This window comes from Saimiri boliviensis, chromosome 9 (genome assembly GCF_048565385.1).
Source record: "Saimiri boliviensis isolate mSaiBol1 chromosome 9, mSaiBol1.pri, whole genome shotgun sequence".
NCBI lineage: Eukaryota > Metazoa > Chordata > Mammalia > Primates > Cebidae > Saimiri > Saimiri boliviensis.
In genome coordinates this window covers 58,101,953-58,125,321 of record NC_133457.1, presented here as the reverse complement: position 1 = coordinate 58,125,321, position 23,369 = coordinate 58,101,953, and the positions used below count along the sequence as shown (strand labels likewise).

The following is a 23,369-nucleotide window of genomic DNA, read 5'->3' as shown; positions in this document are numbered from 1 at the left end:
ACGGACACTCGTTAATTTCTAGATGTTAAAAAGTCTAGAAAAGTGTTTTAGGCCAGCCACCTCAGAAGGGCAAGAGGCACTTCATTTCTCTCTCTGTAAAAGGTCAGTGCCATTTATCCTGAGGCAGTATTTACAGATTTGTACACCAGGATTCTCTACGAGGAGGTTCCTCACAGCGTCCTTTGTAGGCAGGTAGGACTGGGAGCTCCCCGAGCCACAGCGTGCTACGGTACCCCCGGGACTGGTGAGACAACACTGTTAGAAACCCAACTGCAGACGAACTAAACGCACCACATATTAAACAACAAGAAAAGCATTTACAGCTGGGCACGGTGGCTTAGGCCTGTAATCTCAGCACTTTGGGAGGCCGAGGTGGGTGGCTCACAAGGTCAGGAGATTGAGGCCATCTTGGCTAACAATGGTGAAACCCTGTCTCTACTAAGAATAAAAATACTTAGCCGAACGTGGTGGCATGTGCCTGTAGTCCCGGCTACTGGGGGGGGGGGGGGGGGGAGGGAGAGGCTGAGGCAGGAGAATCACTCGAACCTGGGAGGCAGAGATTGCAGTGAGCCGAGATCTCACCACTGCATCCCAGCCTGGGTGACAGAGTGAGACTCCATCTCAAAAAAAAAAAAAAAAAGGCTTTACAAATATGTGTAGGATCATTCTGTTTTTGTTTGTTTGTTTTTTAAAGAAAAACACCACCAAAATTATGTGTATCTGCTATAGAATACTTCAGTTTTACTTTTTAATCTTGGAGAAGGGGGAGTGGGTGAGTCTATTTTCTTCTTTGTGCTTCCCAAAGTTTCCACAATGAACAAGTATTACTTTTGTTAGCAGCAATAAAGCCAGTAACTTATTTTATTATTTTTTATTTTTGCATTCGTTTGGTCACTGACGGAAAGTAGTTTCCTGTCGGGAATGGGCTGAGATCAAAGAATCTGGGCAGTGAGGTTCTTTGCTGCTTTTAACTTTCAAATTCCATGAAGCAGGACATGGGTATGCAGACTGCACTTGGGAACCAAACTAGACCCCCCGTCCCCGCCGCCATCCAGGTCTAAAGCAGAACGTAAAGGGGCGGGCTTTCTGGATGATGCTGGGCTATTCTAACAGGTCCATTCACAGCTAGACCAGAGGCTGACATTCCCCACAGCTGACTTCCACTTGGCACCTAAGCTGTGAGTTCCCAAAGTGAAGCCCGAAATTGCACCCAACCCTCTTAGAGGGTCTCTAGGACCCACTCTCCGGCGAAGAAACTTTAGTGTACAACCCCTAGCACCAGGTCTGGGAGGGTTCCTTCAATCTTATTCCAGATAAAACATCATTTTAGGATACAAAGTATTTTGCATTGTCCTCATTACTATTCTGAAATGAATAAGATGTGTATGTAACATAACCCTAATCCCTGTGAAGACCAAAAAAGAAAGTTTCCACCAAATTCCAAAATATCCCTCTAGGGGGCGGTACAGCCCCTAGTTGAGAATCACCTCATCAATGGTGAGTTGATACAACGCTTTGCTGATTTTTCTAAGGCCTACGCCTTCCTCAAGATTTGGCAGACCCTCGGGTCTGGTCCCTGCGTACCTCCAGTCTCATCCCCAGTACTCCCACCCTCTTCTCCCATCCAGTCCTAGAGATTCTCCTCCCTCCACTAAGAGCCATGGTCCATGTTCTTTTTTCTTTTTTGGGGGGGATGGGAGGACAGGGTCTTGCTCTGTCACCCAGGCTGGATGGAGTGCAGCGGTGATCACCGCTCACTGCAGCCTAGACCTCCCAAGCTCAAGTGATCCTCCCATCTCAGCCTCCCGAGTAGCTGGGACTAGAGGCACATGCTACCACATCCATCCAATTTTTGTAGATACCAGGTTTCACCATGTTGCCCAGGCTGGTCTCAAACTCCTGTACTCAAGCCATCCACCCACCTCAGCCTCCCAAAGTGCTGGGTGTAGGCATGAGCCATTGCGTCGGCCAATGCTCTTTCTTCTGCTTGTGATGTTATTTCCTCATGCTCAAGTCAGATGTCCCTTAGAAATGCCCTTTATAACCCATAAAAGGTCATACCCCCTAGTGTATGCTCTATACCACTGAGTATTTGTTCTTCATAATTTCCAAACCGGTTTGTAATAACATACTCATAACCATTTGATTAATGTTTATTTTCTCTATTTGGGTATAAAGAGACAGGGGCTCATCTGTCTTTCCACAGTGCCCTGGCACACAGTAGTGATCACCTACTAGTGATGACCTACTAATTAGCTGATCACAGTAGGTGATCAACAAACATTTGCCAAACAAATAAATGAACTTCCTGGAAGAAATTTAGATTTCCATCATTGCCACTTGTGAAATACATTCTGATTCTCTGTCCATGTTACAGTTATGCAAATGTCACAGCCTGTTTTTCTGCACAGGCAGAAAGAGTCTATTTTGTTAATAGCTGTATTCCACATAGCATACGATTAAGAGCATAGCAGATGCTCGGTGCATAAGATGGTACCCATTTTTAAATGTCTGGGGTTGGACAATTAAGAATTATTCCAGGCCGGGCACGGTGGCTCAAGCCTGTAATCCCAGCACTTTGGGAGGCTGAGGCGGGTGGATCACGAGGTCAAGAGGTCGAGACCATCCTGGTCAACATGGTGAAACCCCCGTCTCTACTAAAAATACAAAACATTAGCTGGGCATGGTGGCGCGTGCCTATAATCCCAGCTACTCAGGATGCTGAGGCAGGAGAATCGCCTGAACCCAGGAGGCAGAGGTTGCGGTGAGCCGAGATTACACCATTGCACTCCAGCCTGGGGTAACAAGAGTGAAACTCCGTCTCAAAAAAAAAAAAAAAAAAAAAAAGAATTATTCCAATACCGGCTCACTTCTTGCTACATCTTTTTCCTTCCCACCCCTAAAATATCACTTATCTCTAATAAACATATACTGAATAAAGGCTCTAGAGGGGTAAATGAGCCACTCCCAACCTGACAAACTTACACTCATCTGTCAAGATGCAATTTACATATCACCTTTGCTCTCTAACCCTCTTCCATAAGGTGGGCAACTATCAGAACTTTTGCCTTCCTCAGCATCCAATCTGGGTACTTGTTCACCCCCTCAGCTTGTCAGAGGCATCCTAACCAGAGTGACTCCATTTTGAATAAAGGCCAGAGAAAGCCAAACCTGCAGGGTTTGGCTTTCTTACATTCTTACATTCCCAGGGGTTGGGCAATCCTGGTCACAAGATGTTTATGCTTGAGGGAATGAGTTAATAATATTAACTATAAAGACCCAGAACTTACGGAAATGTCCCAGTACTTTAAGAAGAAAAAGTATTCTTAGTTTAAGAATAGGTTCTGTTTTAAAAATACAGTAATGGTACACTCATACATTCTTGCCAAAATCAATGATCACATAGGAAAGTAACAATACTAATAGCTTGGCAAGCTGACCACAAGCTTTTGCAACAAAGTACACTGTTTTTAATAACCTGTAAAAGCAAGCACTGTGTTTGCAATGGGCATGTTCCTCCTCTTGTGTTCTGCAGACTCCCTACTCTGTAATTGAGTAGTCTCTAGTAAACTTTTTTTTTTTTTGAGATGGAGTCTCACTCTGTCACCCAGGCTGCAGTGCAGTGGCTCGATCTCGGCTCACTGCAACCTCCACCTCCCGGGTTCAAGTGATTCTCCTGCCTCAGCCTCCTGAGTAGCTGGGATTACAGCTGAGTGCCACCACATCTGGCTAATTTTTGTATTTTTAGTAAAGACGGGGTTTCACCGTGTTGGCCAGGATGGTCTCAAACTCCTGACCTCAGGTGATCCACCCACCTCGGCCTCCCAAAGTGCTGGGATTACAGGCGTGAGCCACCGTGCCTGGCCTGGTAAACTGTCTTAACTTCACTATACAACTTGCCCGAATATTTTCCTGCACGAGATCCAAGAACCAGCTCTTAGTACAAGACCCTCTTCCCATGACAAGCTGAACCACAGATTTCTTGAGGGCCAAGAACTTGGTCACAGTCATCTGCTTCTGCACAAATGGAAATGAGTGTGGCAGTTATAAACGTCTGTTGAATGAACAAACAGAAAGGAGTGTTGGTAGGGCCACAAGCCCCATCCTGGGGTCTCCTTACTCCCGCAGCAAGGGTATTTAGCCCCCTCACACCCCAGGGCATCCCTTTTAGCTCAGACCCTTCAGGCACTCAGGGGATGCTCTTCAGCCCAGCTTCTGTGACTCTGCAGTGAACACCCCTTCTTCTAGGGGTGGGTGCAGTGGGAACGCCATGGGGATTTCCTGAAGCGTAGCTGTGGCCTCCCCACGCCCAGTGGTGCACACAGAGCACCCTGCCCCTCACACTCCTCCCTAGATCTATTTACATAATTACATACCATTCACTTCACTCATTTAAAGTATAACACTCAGTGGTTTTTAATATATTCAGTTGTGCAACTCTCACCATCACCAATGTGTGTGTATGTGTGAGTCTCGCAGTCTCGCTCTGTCACCCAGGTTAGAGTACAGTGGTGCAGTCTCAGCTCATGGCAACCTCTGCTTCCTGGATTCAAGCAGTTTCACCTCCTTCAGCCTCCCCAAGAGCTGGGATTACGGGCACCCGCCACCACACCCAGCTAATTTTTGTAGTTTTTAGTAGAGACAGGCTTTCACCATATTGGTCAGGCGGGTCTCGAGCTCCTGACCTCAGGTGATCCACCCACCTTGGCCTCCCAAAGTGCTGGGATTACAGGCGTCAGCCACTGCGCCCAGCGTCATGACCAATTTTTGAACATTTTCATCACCCCCAAAAGAAACGCCACACCTATTACAGCAGTCACTTCCCACTTCCTTTCAACCCCTGCTCCCTGACCTAGGCAACCACCAATCTACTTTTTGTGTCTATACATTTGCCTATTCTGGACGTTTCACATATGTGGAATCACATAACATGTAGGCTTTTGTGATTGGCTTTTTTCAGAGCTTAGTGTTTTTAAGGTTATCAGTATTTCATGCATCAGTGCCTCATTCTCCCTTTTTTTTTTTGAGACGGAGTTTCACTCTTGTTACCCAGGCTGGAGTGCAATGGCGCGATCTCGGCTCATCACAACCTCCGCCTCCGGGGTTCAGGCAATTCTCCTGCCTCAGCCTCCTGAGTAGCTGGGATTACAGGCACGTGCCACCATGCCCAGCTAATTTTCTGTATTTTTAGTAGAGACAGGGTTTCACCATGTTGACCAGGATGGTCTCGATCTCTTGACCTTGTGATCCACCCACCTCAGCCTCCCAAAGTGCTGGGATGACAGGTGTGAGCCACCGCGCCTGGCTTCATTCTCCCTTTTTATGATTGAATAATATTCAATTGTATGAATGCAGTTTTAGTTGCTGTTTATACATCATCACTTGATGGGCCGCTGTGTTGTTTCCACTTTCTGGCTATTATGAATGATGCTATTATGAACACATATGAATGTGTAAGTCTTCATGCGGACATCTGTTTTCGTTTTTCTCGGGTAGAGCTGGGAGTAGAATTGCTGGGTCACATGGTAACTTTTGAGAAACTGCACCGTTTCCCAAAGTGGCTGCACCGTTTTGCATTCTCAGCACTGTATCAGCGTTCCAATTTCTTCACATCCGCCTTATCTGTACCACTTGTCAGTTTCTGTCCTTTTAACTGTCATCTCCGTGGGTGTGAAGTGTTATCTCACTGTGGCTTTGATTTCCCTAGAACTATTAACAAGCAACAACTCTGCCAGAGGTATGCGTTCTGGAGATGAGCCCTCTAGGCCTGGATCAGTTCTGCCACTACTGTTAAGAGCTGTGAGACTTTAGTGTCTCTTTACCTCTTTAGCCTATTTCCTTACCTATGAAACATGTGACTTCACTGGTTTCCTAGAAACATGCAGTGAGATTACACATACATGGCATATAGTACATAATTACTAGAACATGATCAAAAACAATAATAGGTCTCAAAAATGTCACTATTGAAAAAAGTCTCATGCAGGTGCAGTGGCTCACACCTGTAATCCCAGCACTTGGGGAGGCCAAGGTAGACAGATCCCTTGAACCCCTGAGTTCAAGACCAGCCTGGGCAACATAGTGAAACCCTTTCTGTATCAAAAAAATACAAGGCCCAAGACAAGGGGAGTCATTCTCCGGTGGAACAGACTGTCTCATGATTTCTTAAGACGACTTGTTGGCAGATCTATTGATCAGATCATAATGAAAACATGTCATGAGAAGCTGAGGACAAAAGGGTCAGCCTGTTCAGTATGCAACTGAGACGTCCATGGTCAAAATGAGAGACCCATAGAAAGAGAGCCCAATAGGTGGCATTAATTTAGCTGCTTCTGCCCTTTCCTAATGTTAAAACTTGGCTAAGCAAGCATTTTCCAGCAAAGAAGACAGATGAACCCCAAATGCCCAAGCAGAGCTTTAGAGCAGCGGAGGAGGAAAAGTGGGAGGCGTTAGACAAGAGGCCCAGTAGATGGCCCTAACTAGTTTCTCTAATACGGCCAGCCGGCAAGGGCAACTTTGCCCCAGAGGGTCTGATCAAACAAGGCTACAGCAGTGATGGAGACGCCTCCAGGGAAGGTGTGAGACTCCCAGCATGGTTGTAAGAGGGGCACACAGAGAAGCAGCAGCCAGATAAAGAAATTCTTCAAGTCTTTGTTCTTTTTCCGGAACAACAGGCCCCACTCTTGTGAATTGCAAATTGGCACAAGGGCCATAGGCCAGAGGCTAGCTGAGTAGCTGAAAATGAGTTGGAGGCCAGGCACAGTGGCTCATGCTTGTAATCCTAGCACTTTGGGAGGCCGAGGCGGGCAGATCACCTGAGGTCAGGAGTTCAAGACCAGCCTGGCCAACACGGTGAAACCCCATCTCTACCAAAAATACAAAAAAATTAGCCAGGCATGGTGGCTTATGCCTGTAATCCCAGCTACTCGGGAGGCTGAGGCAGGAGAATCACTTGAGCCCGGGAGGCAGAGATTGCGGTGAACTGAGATTGCACTATTGCACTTCAGCCTGAGCGACAGAGCAAGACTCCATCTCAAAACAAAACAAACAAACAAACAAACAAAAACTGAGGTGGAGATTTTTCATCTCCCAATATCTTTATTCATCAAACTCATGGACCACATGAAGTCTTCTCATCTCCATTACCGTTCTTTTTTGGTGTGTTTTTGTTTTTGAGACAGGATCTCCCTCTGTCACACAGGCTGTAGTGCAGTGGCACGATCACAGTTCACTGACCTCCCCGGCTCAATGAATCCTCCCAAGTAACTGGGCCTACAGGCCCACACCATCACACCAGTTTTTTTTTTGTTTTGTTTTGTTTTTTAAGACATGGGGTCTCGCTATATTGCCCAGGTTTCATCTCCGTTATGTTTGTGTACCAAACTCATAGACCGACAGGGAGACTTTTCATCCCATATCTTTGTCCAGCAAACTCATAGGCCAAGATGGAGGCTTCTGATCCCATTCTCTGTCTACCAAAGTCTCCTTCCAGTGCTCGGGTAGGGCCTGTCTCACCCTAGTGCATCTTTTAACGATGGTGACATGGGCTGGTCTCTTCTCTTTGGCTGATCAAATCTCTTACCTTGGGCCAAAAAAATGCCCTGCTCAAACCCAACAATGCTCAGCACCAGATTTTTTGGTACAATGCTAAAATGCCTCTGTTCCTAGTTTTTGCTTCATCGAGACACTGTTCTTAAGGAGGCAGGAACTCAGTGCCCCCTTCTCTTTAGGTCTGGCCCAAGCAGGACATGAGGGCCACCTTATGCATACCCAGTGTGTGGAAGAGCAGTGCCATAGATGCACAGACGTCTGAGACCCTGTGTCCAACCCCTGGGCCAGTCCACTTTGACAGGCCCCAGCTTCTGGGTCTGTGACCATGCGCCAGCCCCACGTTCCTTTCCCCACACCCCTTTTTGAAACTTCCCACTCCCCTCCCTACCATTTTCTGTGCAAACATTGCAAGTGGAGACTCACAAACGGCCCAACCCAGTTCCAAAGCACATCATACAAACGGCAAAGGTGTTTCAGATTACAGACTTTTAAAGAAGAAAGAAAAAACGGGAGGGGAGAAAAGAAAAGAGTGGACGACAAGGGAATCGGCCAGGCAACGTCTGCCTTGGTGGCAGGCAGGCCCTGGTGCTGAGCTAGCCACAACCCAAGTCCAGACATTCATCCTGCCTGGCTCCACGGCCGGCTCCCATTCAAGAGACTGGCTCCCCCACGTGAGAACCGGCCCCTGAGAACAGGCCTTTCCCAGCTGACCACCTGCCCTTGGAACTTGAGAGCGCAGGGGACCAGGACGGCCGGCTCGAGGGCCCCAGTTCTTTTTCCCACCTTGGAACGCGAGACCCCCTGACCTCCTCCCTCAAGTGACACTGCGCACAGAGCAGGGACGCCCTGCCGCGCTGGGCTCCGCCGGGAGGAAAAAGGAGGCCGTGGACTGGGAGGAGGTCGGGTTTCGCTGCCTCAGCGCCGCCGCCTGGGCTACTCTTCCACCCCCGGCTCGGGTTCGAAGCGGCGCGGCCCAAAGAGGAAGAAAGACGAAAAGGAACTTTTGCCCGTGGTTTCGGTCAGCAGGCGGGTCAGGCCCCGCGGGGCGGGGTGGAGGGTGGGGGGTGGTGGCCGGAGAAACTGGCGATCCCGGCGCCCTGCGTGCGCGGGGGCTGAGGCTGCAACTTTGCCGGAGGAAGCCCCGCCGCGAACTCGAGCCACGCGGCTCCCCGCCCGCTGCGCGACGCTCCCGGGGCTCCGGCTGGACCCGGGCCCTGCTTTCCCGGGACGCCCCGTGTGGGACCTCCGCCCGCGCCCCGCCCTCTCTTACCATCTGCGCCACTTTCAGCAGGGCCGCGTGGGTGCGGGGGTAGCCGGGGTCCAGCAGCCCCTCCAGGGGGCTCGCGCCGGGCTGGGCCGCACCGGCCCCGGGTCCGAGCGCGCCGCCGCCGCTGCTGCACGTGGTGCGGACGAGCCCGGCTCCGTGCGACATCGCGCGGCCCCAACTCGCTGGCCGCCTCCTGGGGCCGCGGCCCGGGGGCCAGATGCTGAGGGCGGGCCGGGGGCGGGCGGGGGCGGGCGCTGGGGAGGGCGGGGCGCCCCGGTCCCTGCCCAGCAGCTGGGGACGCCTGTGGCGGGATCCAGCCGGGACCGGCCGGCCGGCGCCTTCCAGAAAGGTAGTGGCAGTCCCGGCCGCGTAGATGCGCGGAAGTTGGACTGGAGCAAGAGGAAACCGGATGCCATGGGTCGTGGCCTCCCCGAAGTGGGCAAGGCCCGGACCGCAGCTGGTACTGAGCCTCCTGGGATTTTGTGTGGGTGCGGCTGCGGATGTGTGCTGAGAGCACTTTGCTGAAGTTTAACTTACACACAGTGTGATGCCCAGACCTTACGTGTTCAGCTCCACTAATTTTTATGTATGTGTACACCTGTGTAACCGTCGCCCTGATCAACAAATAGAACGTGCCCATCACCCCCAGTAAGCTCCGTGGGGGGCCATCCTGACCTCCCCTCCTTCCCTGTCCCCATTCCCGCACCCCTCCCCACCCAGCCTCAGCCAACCCCTGCAGTGGATTCTGCTTTCTGTCGCTGGAGGTTCGTTTAGCCTGTTCTTGGACTTCATAAACTTGAAGTAATGTAGAATATTGTCATTCAACATAACACACTAGACGATCCATCCTGTTGGGAATTCAAGTAGTTCGTATCAGTTCCTTCCCTTTTATTGCCGAGTAGTACTCCACTGTGCAGATACCATATTTTTAAAAAGTTTACCCGGTTGATGAAATGAACTTCCTTTCTTCTTCCTCCCTCCCTCCCTCCCTCCCTCCTCTCCCTCCCTCCGTCCTTCCCCCTTCCCCCCTCCCTCTCTCTCCTTCCCTCCTTCCTCCCTGCCTCCCTCCTTCCCTCCTCCCTTCTTCCTTCCTCCCTCCCTCCTTCCTCCTCCCTCATTTCTTTCCTGGCTGTAGTGACTATTCTGGTACAAGTTAAGAATACAAACTCGGCCGGGCGCGGTGGCTCAAGCCTGTAATCCCAGCACTTTGGGAGGCCGAGGCGGGTGGATCACGAGGTCGAGAGAGCGAGACCATCCTGGTCAACATGGTGAAATCCCATCTCTACTAAAAATACAAAAAACTAGCTGGGCATGGTGGTGCGTGCCTGTAATCCCAGCTACTTAGAAGGCTGAGGCAGGAGAATTGCCTGAACCCAGGAGGCGGAGGTTGCGGTGAGCCGAGATCGCGCCATTGCACTCCAGCTTGGGTAACAAGAGCGAAACTCCGTCTCAAAAAGAAAAAAAAAAAAAAAAAAAGAATACAAACTCTCATTTCTCTGGGATAAATATCTGCAAGTGAACTTACTGGTCACAAGAGGAGCATATGTTTGCTTCTATTAGAAGCTGTCAGCCTGGGCAACATGGCCAGATCCCATTTCTACAAAAAATAAAAATAAATTAGCTGCGTGCAGTGGCACATGCTTGTTTGGGAGGCTGAGGTGGGAGGAGCCTCTGAGCCCAGGAGGTTGAGGCTGTAGTGAGCCATGACCGCGGCATTGCACTCCAGCCTGGGCTACCGAGCAAGACCTTGTCTCAATTTAAAAAAAAAAAGAAAGAAAAGCTGTCAAAGTGACATTCTATTTTGTATCCCTTCTGGGTGGTTTTTAAAATGAAGAAGCCAGGCGTGGTGGCTCAGGCCTGTAATCCCAGCACTTGGGAAGTTAAGGGAGGAGGCTTGCTGGGGGACAGAAGTTCCAGGCTGCAGTGAGCTATGATCTTGTCACTACACTCTTGTCTGGGTGACAGAGTAAGACCCTGTGTCTTAAAGAAAAACACATAAAAATGAAGACAGGCCCAAACAGGACTGCCAGAATGAGGTATGTTATCAATCTGCCTTTTGAGCAGTGTCCCTGTGGCAATATTTAGATTTACTCATTTAGAGATAACATCAAAAAATCTGGCTGGGCGCCATGGCTCATGTCTGTAATGCCAAAGTCATGCTCAGGAGTTTGACACAGCGTGGCAACATGCAAAACCCCATCTCAACCAAAAAGTACAAAAATGAACCGGGCATGGTGGCACATGCCTGTAGTCCCAGCTACTCAGGAGGCTGAGGTGGGAGGATCGACTGAGCCCAGGAAGTTGTGATCACAACACTGTACTCCAGCCTGGGTGACAGAGCAAGATCCTGCCTCAAGAACAAAGCAGAACGAAACAGAAAACTACCTTTGTGAGTTGATTCCCTGCCAGTGCTGTCTTGTCATCAGAAGAGTTTTCAGTGTGGCACAGTTTTAGTCATTCTTGTGTGTGGATGATACCCACGCAGTCTCTGTTTTGGCAAGCCTCTCAGGTGATTCTGATACACCCTCAGATTTGAGAACCATTGTCATTGCTGGAGCCCACTACGGTTGAGGCATTTGGGGGTTTATTAATTCCACCTTTATGTGCATTTGACAATTCTCATAACCAAAAAAAATTGCCTTCCATGTGTGACTTTGTGGACAACAGTGACGGCTGCCTGTTGGTACCTCCATTTCTTTCTCTGTAATGCAGGAATCATTGCATCTAGGGACTGCTGTGACAATGTGATAGAGATGCAGGCATGCTGTGACATCTCTGGCTCTGTGCCCACAGGCATGAAGTTAGTACTGTGTATCATTTTTTACGTAGGTGTACATTTCACTCCCATACTTGTCCAAGGCTTCAGAACCCACAGTGGAGATGGCAGGGCATCTTTGCTGAGGTGAGGGCTTCAGGGGAGTGGAAAAACCATGTGCTGGATAATTTCTCCTTTGAGGGGTCTTTATCTAATTCAGCAATCTTATAACAGTGATTTTTCAATGTATAGTCCCCAGACCAGCAACACCAGCAGCACCTGAGAACTTGTGAGGAATGCAGCTTCTGGGGCCCCACTCTGACCTGCTGAATCAGAAACTCTAGGGGTAGGGCTCAGCAGTGTGTGTCTTGACAAGTCTTCACAACCCCACCCTCACTCCCCACCCCCTTCACCACCACTATCTACAATTCTGATGCATGCTCAAGTTGGAGAACCACTGTCACTTCCTGAGTCTGCTCAGAAACTGCTGAGACATTGCTGGGCTTTTCTGCCTGATGTTGCCTAGCAACGCACCGCCCACCTCTGATAGGAAATAATCATTGTGCTGGCTACTCTGCGTTAATCACTTTATTGCGATCACTGAAGAGCTGGAGCAAGATGCTTACCAGTGCAAGGGCCATGGCTGGCCCAGTGTACAGGAGGCTTCAGAGACTGGCTTTGCCAAGTGCACTGAGATGTCCACACTAGCGTGTTGTCTGCTGGGTGTGAATAGCTGTCCCCTGGGGAGACCTTTGCAAGGTCTTAGGCAAAAGGCTTCATGGCCCACTTTTTTTTTTTTTGAGGCAGAGTTTTTCACTTTTGTTGCTCAGGCTGGAGTGCAGTGGTGTGATCTTGGCTCACCATGACCTCCACCTCCTGGGTTCAGGTGATTCTCCTGCCTCAGCCACCTGAGTAGCTGGGATTATAGGCATGCACCACCATGCCCAGCTAATTTTGTATTTTTAGTAGAGACGAGGTTTTTCCATGTTGGTCAGGCTGGTCTAGAACTCCCGACCTCAGGTGATCTACCTGCCTTGGCCTCCCAAAGTGCTGGGATTACAGGCATGAACCACTGCACCCAGCCCACAGTCCACTGCAAAGGTGCCACACTCTGGCCATGGGCAGTGGCTCTTGCCTATAAGCACTTCGGGAGGCCAAGGCGGGTGGATCACTTGAGGTCAGGAGTTTGAGACCAGCTTGACCACCGTGGAAAAAACGCTGTCTCTACTAAAAATACAAAATTAGCCAGGCCTGGTGGTGCATGCTTGTAATCCCAGCTACTCAGGAGGCTGAGGAAGGAGAATCACTTGAACCTGGTGGAGATTGCGGTGAGCCGAGATTGCGCCATTGCACTCCAGCCTGGGCAACAAAAGCAAAACTCCGTCTCAAAAAAAAAAAAAAAAAAAAAAAAAAGGATGTCACTCTCTAAGAGGGAGCCAGCCAGGTGGCTGACCTCTGAATATCTGGTGATAAATCAAGATGTCCGGCCGGGCGCGGTGGCTCAAGCCTGTAATCCCAGCACTTTGGGAGGCCGAGGCGGGTGGATCACGAGGTCGAGAGATCGAGACCATCCTGGTCAACATGGTGAAACCCCGTCTCTACTAAAAATACTAAAAATTAGCTGGGCATGGTGGCGCGTGCCTGTAATCCCAGCTACTCAGGAGGCTGAAGCAGGAGAATTGCCTGAACCCAGGGGGCGGAGGTTGCGGTGAGCCGAGATCGCGCCATTGCACTCCAGCCTGGGTAACAAGAGCGAAACTCCGTCTCAAAAAAAAAAAAAAAAAAAAAAAAATCAAGATGTCCAAGTTATTCTCCTTTTCTCTGCACCAAGGGATTGCAGGTGGCTTATTGGCAATTTCAAAGCTTCAATTAGAGTGGTACTCTAATCCGAGTCACGGCACCAAAAAATAATAATAAAGAGAGGTACTCTGATTACAGCTCTTCTTCACCAGTGTGTTTATGAGTTTATATCTGATCAGATATAATGAAAAAAGCAGTAAAATTGTAGTTGACTCTGTTTCAGTCACAGTGTTTTTGGTGGCAGAAATTAAAATTAAGCAAAAAGAATTCATTCAAGCTGGGAGTCGTGGTGCATGCCTGTAGTCCCAGCTTTTCAGGAGGCTGAAGTAGGAAAGATTTCTTGAGCCCTGAAGTTTCAGGCCAGCCTGGGCAACATAGGAAGACCCTGTCTCTAAAAACAAAAAAGAAAATAGGCTGGGCACAGTGGCTCATGCCTTATAATTACAGAGTCCAGCCCTATAGGGTTCTATGAGCCCTTCCCTGCTGGTGCAGAGACAAGAAACTGTAGAAATAAAAGATACAGACGCAGAGAAAAGAGGGTTTGGGCCTGTGGGTCCACTGCTAACCCAAGCACGGAGACCTGCAGTGGCCCCGAGTGCCGAGTGCCGGGACACTCTGACTTTTACTGAGTACACAGCAGGGGGAAGGGCAGGTAGGGTGAGGCAATGATGGGTGGTGATAGCGTCAGGTAAGTCACGTGTCTTGAAGACAGGGGGCTTGGGACTTGCAAGTAGCCAAGGCGAGGAGAAAACCCAATGCATCAGCACTCTTTGCATATTTGTCAGAAATGTCAAGGACACTGAGATTGTTACTATTATTCTAATCTTTTTTTTTTTTTGAGACGGAGTTTTTGCTCTTGTTACCCAGGCTGGAGTGCAATGGCGTGATCTCGGCTCACCGCAACCTCCGCCTCCTGGGTTCAGGCAATTCTCCTGCCTCAGCCTCCTGAGTAGCTGGGATTACAGGCACGTGCCACCATGCCCAGCTAATTTTTTTGTATTTTTAGTAGAGACGGGGTTTCACCATGTTGACCAGGATGGTCTCGATCTCTTGATCTCGTGATCCACCCGCCTCGGCCTCCCAAAGTGCTGGGATTACAGGCTTGAGCCACCGCGCCCGGCCTATTATTCTAATCTTTTAAGAAAAAGAGAAACCAGGTGCAGAAGCAGGGCGTGAGAGGGGACATGGAATGTGACCACTGAAGGCCAGCATCACATAGAGACAGTTCAGCCCCCGGATGTCTGTGGGTGTTCCTGGCACTTGCCACAAGAGCTTGGAGAAGCGGAGTTTTCTCCTAACTCCCCCAGGAGGGAGATGTCTCGGTCATTTTGGACATCTCCTTCCCTAGCTGGCTAAACAGCGGGCACATTCCCAGCCCTGGTGCTGCTGCCCAGCCGAGGCACCCTCCAGCAGCCCTTATGCGGCGTGACAGAGGGCTTAGAGCAGCTTGCCTTAGGATCAGTGTTCACAATGTCACCTCAGTTCCATGCTTCATAACCCAATAGTCATTAGTAAAATTAAAGGTTATACTGGGTACCTATCTTTATGATTTTAAGTGAGTAACTATAGATTATATATGATTATAGAAAGGAATAACTATGTGCCTACATTTCTAATTCTTTTCTAAATCAATATTTATATGGGAAGAGGCGAGGCTTCAGACCCTTGCCATGGCACTTGTGGGATTTCCTCCCTACATATAATCCCAACACTTTGGAAGGCAGGAGGATCATTCGAGGCCAGGGTTTTGTGAGCAGCCTGGGCAACATAGTGAGACCTCCATCTCTACAAAAAATTAAAAACTTAGCCTGGCATGGTGGTGTGCACACCTGTAGTCTGAGCTACGCAAGAAATTGAGGTGGGACGATCACTTGAGCCCAGGAGTTCAAGGCTATAGTGAGCCATAATCATGCCACTGCACTCCAGCCTGGGCAACAGAGTGAGACCTTGTCTCAAAAACACACCAACCAATAAAAAGCAAAACAAATGGCTGGGCGCGGTGGCTCAAGCCTGTAATCCCAGCACTTTGGGAGGCCGAGGCGGGTGGATCACGAGGTCAAGAGATCGAGACCGTCCTGGTGAACATGGTGAAACCCCGTCTCTACTAAAGATACAAAAAATTAGCTGGACATGGTGGCGCATGCCTGTAATCCCAGCTACTCAGGAGGCTGAGACAGGAGAATTGCCTGAACCCAGGAGGTGGAGGTTGCAGTGAGCCGAGATCGCGCCATTGCACTCCAGCCTGGGTAACAAGAGCGAAACTCCGTCTCAAAAAAAAAAAAAAAAAAAAAAAGCAAAACAAAATAATTTATTGGCTTGAGTCACTGTGATATGCAGAGATGTGTCTATGCCCACTTCAGGCATGGCTGGATCCAGGTGCTTCAGGAACAGTCAAGACCTCCATGTCCCGCTTTCCTCTCCTCTGTGTTGGCTTTTCTGTCAGACAGGTCCTCTCATGAGCTCCGACAGTTCAGGCTTACACAATAATCCCCCCTTCGTGATAACGGCCCATCTTTCCGCTGTCTCAGTCTGCCTGGGTTGCCGTAACAAAGTGTCACAACTGGGTGGCTTGTCAGTAGGAATTCACTTCTCACGGTTCTGGAGACTAGAAGTACCATCATGGTTGGTTTGTGGTGAGGCCTCTCTTCATGACTTTAGGTGGCTACCTTCTTGCTGTGTCCACACATGGCCTTTTCTCTGTGTGCACGGATGGAGGAGAGAGAGCTCTGATGTCTCTTCCTAAAGAGATACCAGCCTTACTGGATTGTGGTCCCATTCTTGTGACCTCTTTTTTTTTTTTTTTTTTTTGAGACAGAGTTTCGCTCTTGTTACCCAGGTTGGAGTGCAATGGCGCGATCTCGGCTCACCGCAACCTCCGCCTCCTGGGTTCAGGCAATTCTCCTGCCTCAGCCTCCTGAGTAGCTGGGATTACAGGCACGTGCCACCATGCCCAGCTAATTTTTTGTATTTTTAGTAGAGACGGGGTTTCACCACGTTGACCAGGGTGGTCTCGATCTCTTGACCTCGTGATCCACCCGCCTCGGCCTCCCAAAGTGCTGGGATTACAGGCTTGAGCCACTGCACCCGGCCTCTTGTGACCTCTTTTAACCATAATTATGTCCCCAAAGGGTCTGTCTCCAAATACGGTCACACTGGGGGGTGGGACTGCAACATATGTATTTGGGGCAGGAAGAACACACAGTTCAGTCCGTAATAGGCACTGTCTCTCACTGGGCCAACTATGAGTTATGGTTCCTTCTTTCAACCAATTATTATTATTATTAGAGACAGAGTCTCGTCTGTTGCCCAGGCTGGAGTGCAGTGGTGCGATCTCGGCTAACTGCAATCTCCGCCTCCCAGGTTCCAGTGATTTTCCTCACCCAGCTATCATCCAATTATAGCCAGAAGAGTGGAACATTTTCGGTGGCCAGGTCAACTTCTACCCCTGAAGCTGGGGTTGGGGTAGGTTCAGCCCAGTAAAACTGTAGGAACTGAGTGAGGAAACGGTGGTTCCAAAAAGGAAAATCAGGGTGCAAGTCTCAGAAAGGGGAGTGAATAGGAGGCAGTGTCGTGGACTGAATGTTTGTGTACCCCCAACATTTATAAGTTGAAGTCTTAATGCTCAATATGACATTTGGGGACGGGGCCTGTGGGCAGTAATTAGATTTAGGTGAGATCATGAGGGTGGAGCACTGAGTTGGAGATTGGCTCCCTTATAAAAAAGACACCGGAGTCTGCTGGTGTTCTCTCCTCGGAGTGCGGGTGCGACAAGAAGGTAGCCTTCTGCACGTTAGGAAGAGAGCCCTCACAGGAACCAGATCGATCAGCATCTTCATCTTGCACTGCCCAGACTTAGAACTATGAGAAAATACATTTCTGTGATTTAAGCCACCTGGCTATGGTGTTTTGTTAGGAAGCCTGAGCTAAGACAGGCAGGCAAAGGCATCAGGTATCCATGAAAGTCTTCCAATATCAGCCTTTAAAATCCTTTTCCAGTGAATTTTTAAAAAGCTTATTAGGTTCTGTAAGTCAATCAAATTCTCATTTCCTTCTGAGAATCACCAATCAGCTGCCTTATATCTACTGGAAATGTCTTGCATCAGGGTAGCCCGTAAGCCAAGGGCCGCCCATCAGTGGGTTGGCCAGTAGGGTTTGGAGTGGCCTTATAAGGGAACTTTGCCTAATAAGAGTGGGAGCTCCTACAGGGACCCATCAGGTCCTGTATCCTGCGGAGTTTGAACATGAGGCATTGAGAGGGGTTTAGCAGTTGGGGCATGGAGAGGAGGTGGAGCCCTGGAGGCTGGATGGGCCATGAGAGGAGAGAGGAGGGCAGAGCGGAAGAGCAGGGCGGATGGCTGGGCACAGCGGCTCATGCCTGTCATCCCAGAACTGTGGGAGGCCGAGGCAGGTATATCACCTGAGGTCCGGAGTTCAAGACTAGCCTGACCAAAATGGAGAAACCCCATTTCTACTAAAAATACAAAAAATTAGCTGGGTGTGGCGGCACATGCCTGTAATTCCAGCTACTCGGGAGGCTGAGGCAGGAGAATTGCTTGAACCCAGGAGGCAGAGGTTGCAGTGAATGGAGATTGTGCCATTGTACTCCAGCCTGGCAGCAAGAGCAAAACTCTATCTCAAAAAAAAAAAAAAAAAAAGAGTGGCTGAGGCCCAGCAGAGCGGGAGTGGCACGTGCTCACCACAGAGGGACCGGCCTTCAGTGCCAGGTGGGACCCCGAAACCTTTGTCTCTGTGCTGCTTGGCTGTGTGGCTGAGAGGCAGGACTCTGGAACCAAACTGCCTGGGTTTGGCCCCTAGTTCCATCACTTGCTAGAGGTATCAGCTTGAGCAAGCCTCTCCGAGCCTCCATCTCCTTCTCTGTAAAGAACAATAACAATAGGCCGGGCGCGGTGGCTCAAGCCTGTAATCCCAGCACTTTGGGAGGCCGAGGCGGGTGGATCACGAGGTCGAGAGATCGAGACCATCCTGGTCAACATGGTGAAACCCCGTCTCTACTAAAAATACAAAAAAATAGCTGGGCATGGTGGCACGTGCCTGTAATCCCAGCTACTCAGGAGGCTGAGGCAGGAGGATTGCCTGAACCCAGGAGGCGGAGGTTGCGGTGAGCCGAGATCGCGCCATTGCACTCCAGCCTGGGTAACAAGAGCAAAAAACTCCGTCTCAAAAAAAAAAGAACAATAACAATAAAAGGCCGGGCGCGGTGGCTCAAGCTTGTAATCCCAGCACTTTGGGAGGCCGAGGCGGGTGGATCACGAGGTCGAGAGATCGAGACCATCCTGGTCAACATGGTGAAACCCCGTCTCTACTAAAAATACAAAAAATTAGCTGGGCATGGTGGCACGTGCCTGTAATCCCAGCTACTCAGGAGGCTGAGGCAGGAGAATTGCCTGAACCCAGGAGGCGGAGGTTGCGGTGAGCCGAGATCGTGCCATTACACTCCAGCCCGGGTAACAAGAGCGAAACTCCGTCTCAAAAACAAAACAAAACAAAACAAAACAAAACAATAGAATTGGCCCCGCAGGGTAACTGCGGGATCTAAATGGGGTAAGATACATGGAAAGTGCCTAGCATAGCATCTGGCTCTAATAAGAAATGTTCCCTATTTTATCATTTTTCCTTAAGTCCTTACGTATTGAACCATGAGCCTCCGTTATCTGGGGGCCGAGGGACTCCTGCAGGTTTCCATTTCCATAATCATAAGCTCAAAGACCATCTTGAAGGGTGAAATAAAAGACTTGGGATTTAGTAATCCAAGGACTTTAGAAGCTGCTGGGGAAAGTTTTACTGAGAGAGGAAGTGGGGAGAGGAGGAGTCACTTCTTTGTTTGCTCACAACCCTCACTCGGCAAACGCGAGAGAGCCTTCCACATGCCTGGCTGAACGCTTCCCAAAAGCGTTTGTGCTTCTCCCCCAGGGAGTGTGTAACCATAGTAATACAGGGAAACAGAGTCAGGTAACCGAGAATGCGGTGGTCGTCATCTCCGTTGGGAGGAGTCGAGGTCTGGGCTAGCTGGTGCCCTATTTGTGTCCAGTATTTAGCAGAGTGCCTGGCCCAAAGTGGGACTCAGTTCATGTTTGTGGGATTAATGCAGAGCTGTAGCATCTCTGTAAGGGACAGCTCAAAGCTGGGGGTAACCAGCTTGTCTTCAACTGAGAGGAGAAAGTTTCAAAAAAGAATTGGTGCTTGGGACTAGGTCTTGAAGGGCGATTAAAAATGTGTGGGGTTGGCCGGGCGTGGTGGCTCAAGCTTGTAATCCCAGCACTTTGGGAGGCCGAGGCGGGTGGATCATGAGGTCGAGAGATCGAGACCATCCTGGTCAACATGGTGAAACCCCGTCTCTACTAAAAATACAAAAAATTAGCTGGGCATGGTGGCACGTGCCTGTAATCTCAGCTACTCAGGAGGCTGAGGCAGGAGAATTGCCTGAGCCCAGGAGGCGGAGGTTGCGGTGAGCCGAGATCGCGCCATTGCACTCCAGCCTGGGTAACAAGAGCGAAACTCCGTCTCAAAAAAAAAAAGTGTGGGGTTGGCAAGAGAGGGAATGGCACATGTCAAGAATGGAGGCATGAAACTGTACCATGGATTCCAGGAATTCCCAGTCCTTTGACACGGCTGGAGTGTGGAGACATGGGGAAAAGGGCTGGAGAGATACCACAGGACTGGATTCCCACTTTAGGGTTTGTGCTTTATGTAGGCAATGAACACTGTGAGGATCAAAGGGGTTAAAATATGTCAAATGCTGCAAACTGCTGCTGACGCTTAGGAAGGTGATGATAATGAGATCTCTTTCTTATCTTTCCTTACCCCGTGTTGTGATTTGCCATTGAGAACCTCCTGTGAAACCTATGAAAACAACACTTGCCCAGGCTCAGCCTTGGAGATTCTGAGTCAGTGTGCTCAGGCAGGGGCTGGACATGTGTTTGGGAAGAGTTCCACGGGTGATTTTGATGCATTCATAACCTGATTGAAAACTGGTAACCTGGCAAATGTCCACCAAACTCACGAAGTCCAGCCAAAATGTCACTACCTCTGAGAAGCCTTCTTTGAGTGATGAGCAATCTCCATGGCAATATATTTTGAGCATCAACAAAGTGTCGGGCACAGGAGTACATGTTCTTTGCCCAGACTGATAAAACAGGCAGTCTTAACACAGTATCATAAATGCTAATGATAGGATAGAAGTGGGGTACTGTGGGAGCCCATGCGGGGGATACCTTACCCTGTCAGGGATGTGGTGGGGAAGTCAGGGAAGGCTTCCTGGAGGAGGGGCCATCTTAGCTACATACTGAAGGATAAAGAGGTGTTAACCAGCCTTGGGTGGGTGGAGAGGAGAGTTCCAGGTAAGTACCCAGGCGTGATAGATTAGAGGGGATGAAGTTCTCGTAGGGTTAAGCATGAGGTCCAAGGAAGTGGGAGGTGCTAGATGAGGCTAGATGGGTGGCAAGACAACATGGCAAACGTGGTGAGTTACCTCACTCCTCTGTGTGCACCAAGCCCTTTGCCCTCACTGGAAGTGTGACATATCTCACTTTAGTCTTGACTGACTCTTTTGAGACTGGGATCATAGAAAGAAGAAGTCATGTGTGGAAACTCCGCAGTCAGTGTCATGCTGCCTTGGGTTTAAATCCTAAATTTGCCATCTACCAGCTCTGTGAAGTTGGGAAATTTCTAAACCCAGATGGGACAGATGGCTCACACTCCCCCATCTGTCCAAATGGGGAGGAAAACTCACACCTATGCTTCCTAATCCAATTATCTTCTGCTGCATATCAAAGCAACCTAGAAGTTTGTAGCTTAAAATAATCGACTGTTAGCTCTCACGGCTCTGTGATTTGCCTGGGCTCAGCTGGGTGGCTCTCACTGGGAGTCTTGTGCTGTTACAGTCAGAATGCAGCTGGGGACGCAGTCATCAGAAGGCTCAACTGGGGTGGACATCCAAGATGGTTCCAACAGGGCTGGGAGCTCAGCAAGGGCTGTCACTGGAATGCCCACATGTGGCCTCTCTGGGCTTCTCAGAGCATGGCAGCTGGGTTCTGAGAAGGGGCACTGCAGAGTAAGTATTCCAGGAAGCAGGAAGAAGCTACCAAGATAGATAAGGACTGTGCCTGGGGCTGGAACATCATTACTCCCTCTGTATGCTACCAGTAGTCAGGGCCTGCCCATATTGAAGGGGATGCGGAAATAAACTCCACCATTGGATTAGGAAGGTGCATGATGATATGGTTGTGATCATCTTTGGAAAACACAATCTGCAAAGCCTTCTGTGAGGATTCAGTAAACTAAGTCATGAGACGTCCTCAGCACAGTGCCTGGCACATACTAAGTCTTCTAAAGTGTGTGGACTCTTCCTGGCCTTCATCTTGACATCCTCAGTGCCCACCACAATGCCTGGTAGGCAGTAGTGGAGCTTTATAATTTTTAAATTAGATAGGGGGAGAACTGCTTACTATTTAGTGATGCTTAATTGCTATGCAGCCCAAGAATAATCGCGACTGTCATTAAACAGGGCAGATCAGCTTCACTCTTCTATTAAATTAACTCTAACACTAAACACGAAAGCTCATTCTGCATTATTTGTTGTGCATGCGGAATAACCATCTACTTAAAAGTTGGGAACAGGCCAGGTGCGGTGGCTCATGCTTGTAATCCCAGCACTTTGGGAGGCTGCGGCAGGTCGATCACCTGAGGTCAGGAGTTCGAGACTAGGCTGGTCAACGTGGTGAAACCCCATCTCTACTAAAAATACAAAATTAGCTGGGCATGGTGGCGCATGCCTCTGATCCCAGTTACTCGGGAGGCTGAGACAGGAGAATCACTTGAACCCTGGAGGTGGAGGTTACAGTGAGCTGAGATTGTGCTACTGCACTCTAGCCTAGGTGACAGCAAGACCGCCTTAAAAAAAAAAAGTGGGAATAAATTAGAGGAAACATCTGGGAATTGAAGAAAAAAGTGGAAAGAGTACTGGTTTCAGGTTTAGAAGACCTGGATTGGAATTTAGGGGCCTCAGAGCCACTCTGTGTATCAGTCTCTGCATCTGCAAAATGGGGTTCACATAGCTTGCCTCATAGGGCTGTGCAAGGACTAAATGAAATGATACTTGTTCAGGCATTCGGTGCCCATTAGTGGCCTCTGAGATAGGTTGGGATGAAAGTGATTGGACCTGGCATTTGGGGGCATTGGCAGACAAGTGCAAATAGCACTTTGAGCCAGGACCTATAAAAACCAAACCAAACCAAAAACCCCTCTGGGTCGCCCTCTGCTTAGTCCCACCCTCTTTGTGCATAGCTCTCAGCCAGCCAGTGTCCCCTCAGGTTCCCAAAACAGAGCTCTGTGCACAGTTGCGGGGGACAATAAAAATTGCTAACAAGTGTTTCCCAGCTCTGGCCACTCGTACTTAGTTCTGGCTGTAAGAGATGATTTGGCGCTGAATTGCACAGGTGGTCCCGCGTCACCCCATCTCCCCAAAACGCATCTCTAGAAAAACCAGAAAGTTGACTATCAACCAGAAGACAGATCGCCACTGTTGTTTGTGTGCTTCGACATTGGCCAGTGAGGGCGTGGTGACATGCGACGGTTCAGGCAGTGAAGCTTTAGACTGTTGACTCCCATCTTCTGGTAACTTCCTGGGTGATTATTTGCCACGTCTCCCCAGGTAGGGAGACTGTGGGCTCCCTGAGGACACTCCGCTTCGAGGATGCTCTCTCTTAGTTGTAACTTGCAGGTGAGTTGTACCTATAGAAGGAGCAGGGCAAGGGGAGGAGCCCCTCATTCCTTGAGCAGTGAGAAGGTCTGCATTAAGGCTGGTTTTGCTTTACTTGACCTCTGGAATAAGCAACTGGGATTCTAGCTGCTGGTCTGCCTGCAAGTGACATTGTCCGGACTTCAGTGATTGCCTTTGTGAAATGTTCACAGAGAAATGGGTTTGAAATGTTGAGAAAGGCCATCAAACCCCACACAAGTGTAGGGCATCATTAGTCT

The 23,369-nt window shown here is 49.5% G+C and overlaps 1 protein-coding gene and 1 long non-coding RNA gene across 5 annotated transcripts in view; one reads left to right on the top strand and one right to left on the bottom strand.

Annotated features, from left to right (window-relative positions):
- Window positions 1–9,061, bottom strand: part of CMTM7 (CKLF like MARVEL transmembrane domain containing 7) — a 79,058-nt gene extending 69,997 nt beyond the window's left edge. The window contains exon 1 of one of the 4 annotated variants that reach the window (XM_074405925.1): window positions 8,822–9,061. In XM_074405925.1, coding sequence (XP_074262026.1) covers window positions 8,822–8,983 — 162 coding nt within the window. In that variant the 5' untranslated portion in view covers window positions 8,984–9,061. The remainder of the gene's footprint in view (window positions 1–8,821) is intronic. The other 3 variants (XM_039462004.2, XM_039462003.2, XM_039462001.2) reach the window with 3 other exon arrangements.
- LOC104651835 (uncharacterized) overlaps window positions 1–23,369 on the top strand; it is a 115,912-nt gene that overhangs the window by 30,342 nt on the left and 62,201 nt on the right. The gene's annotated exons all lie outside the window — the stretch shown is intronic.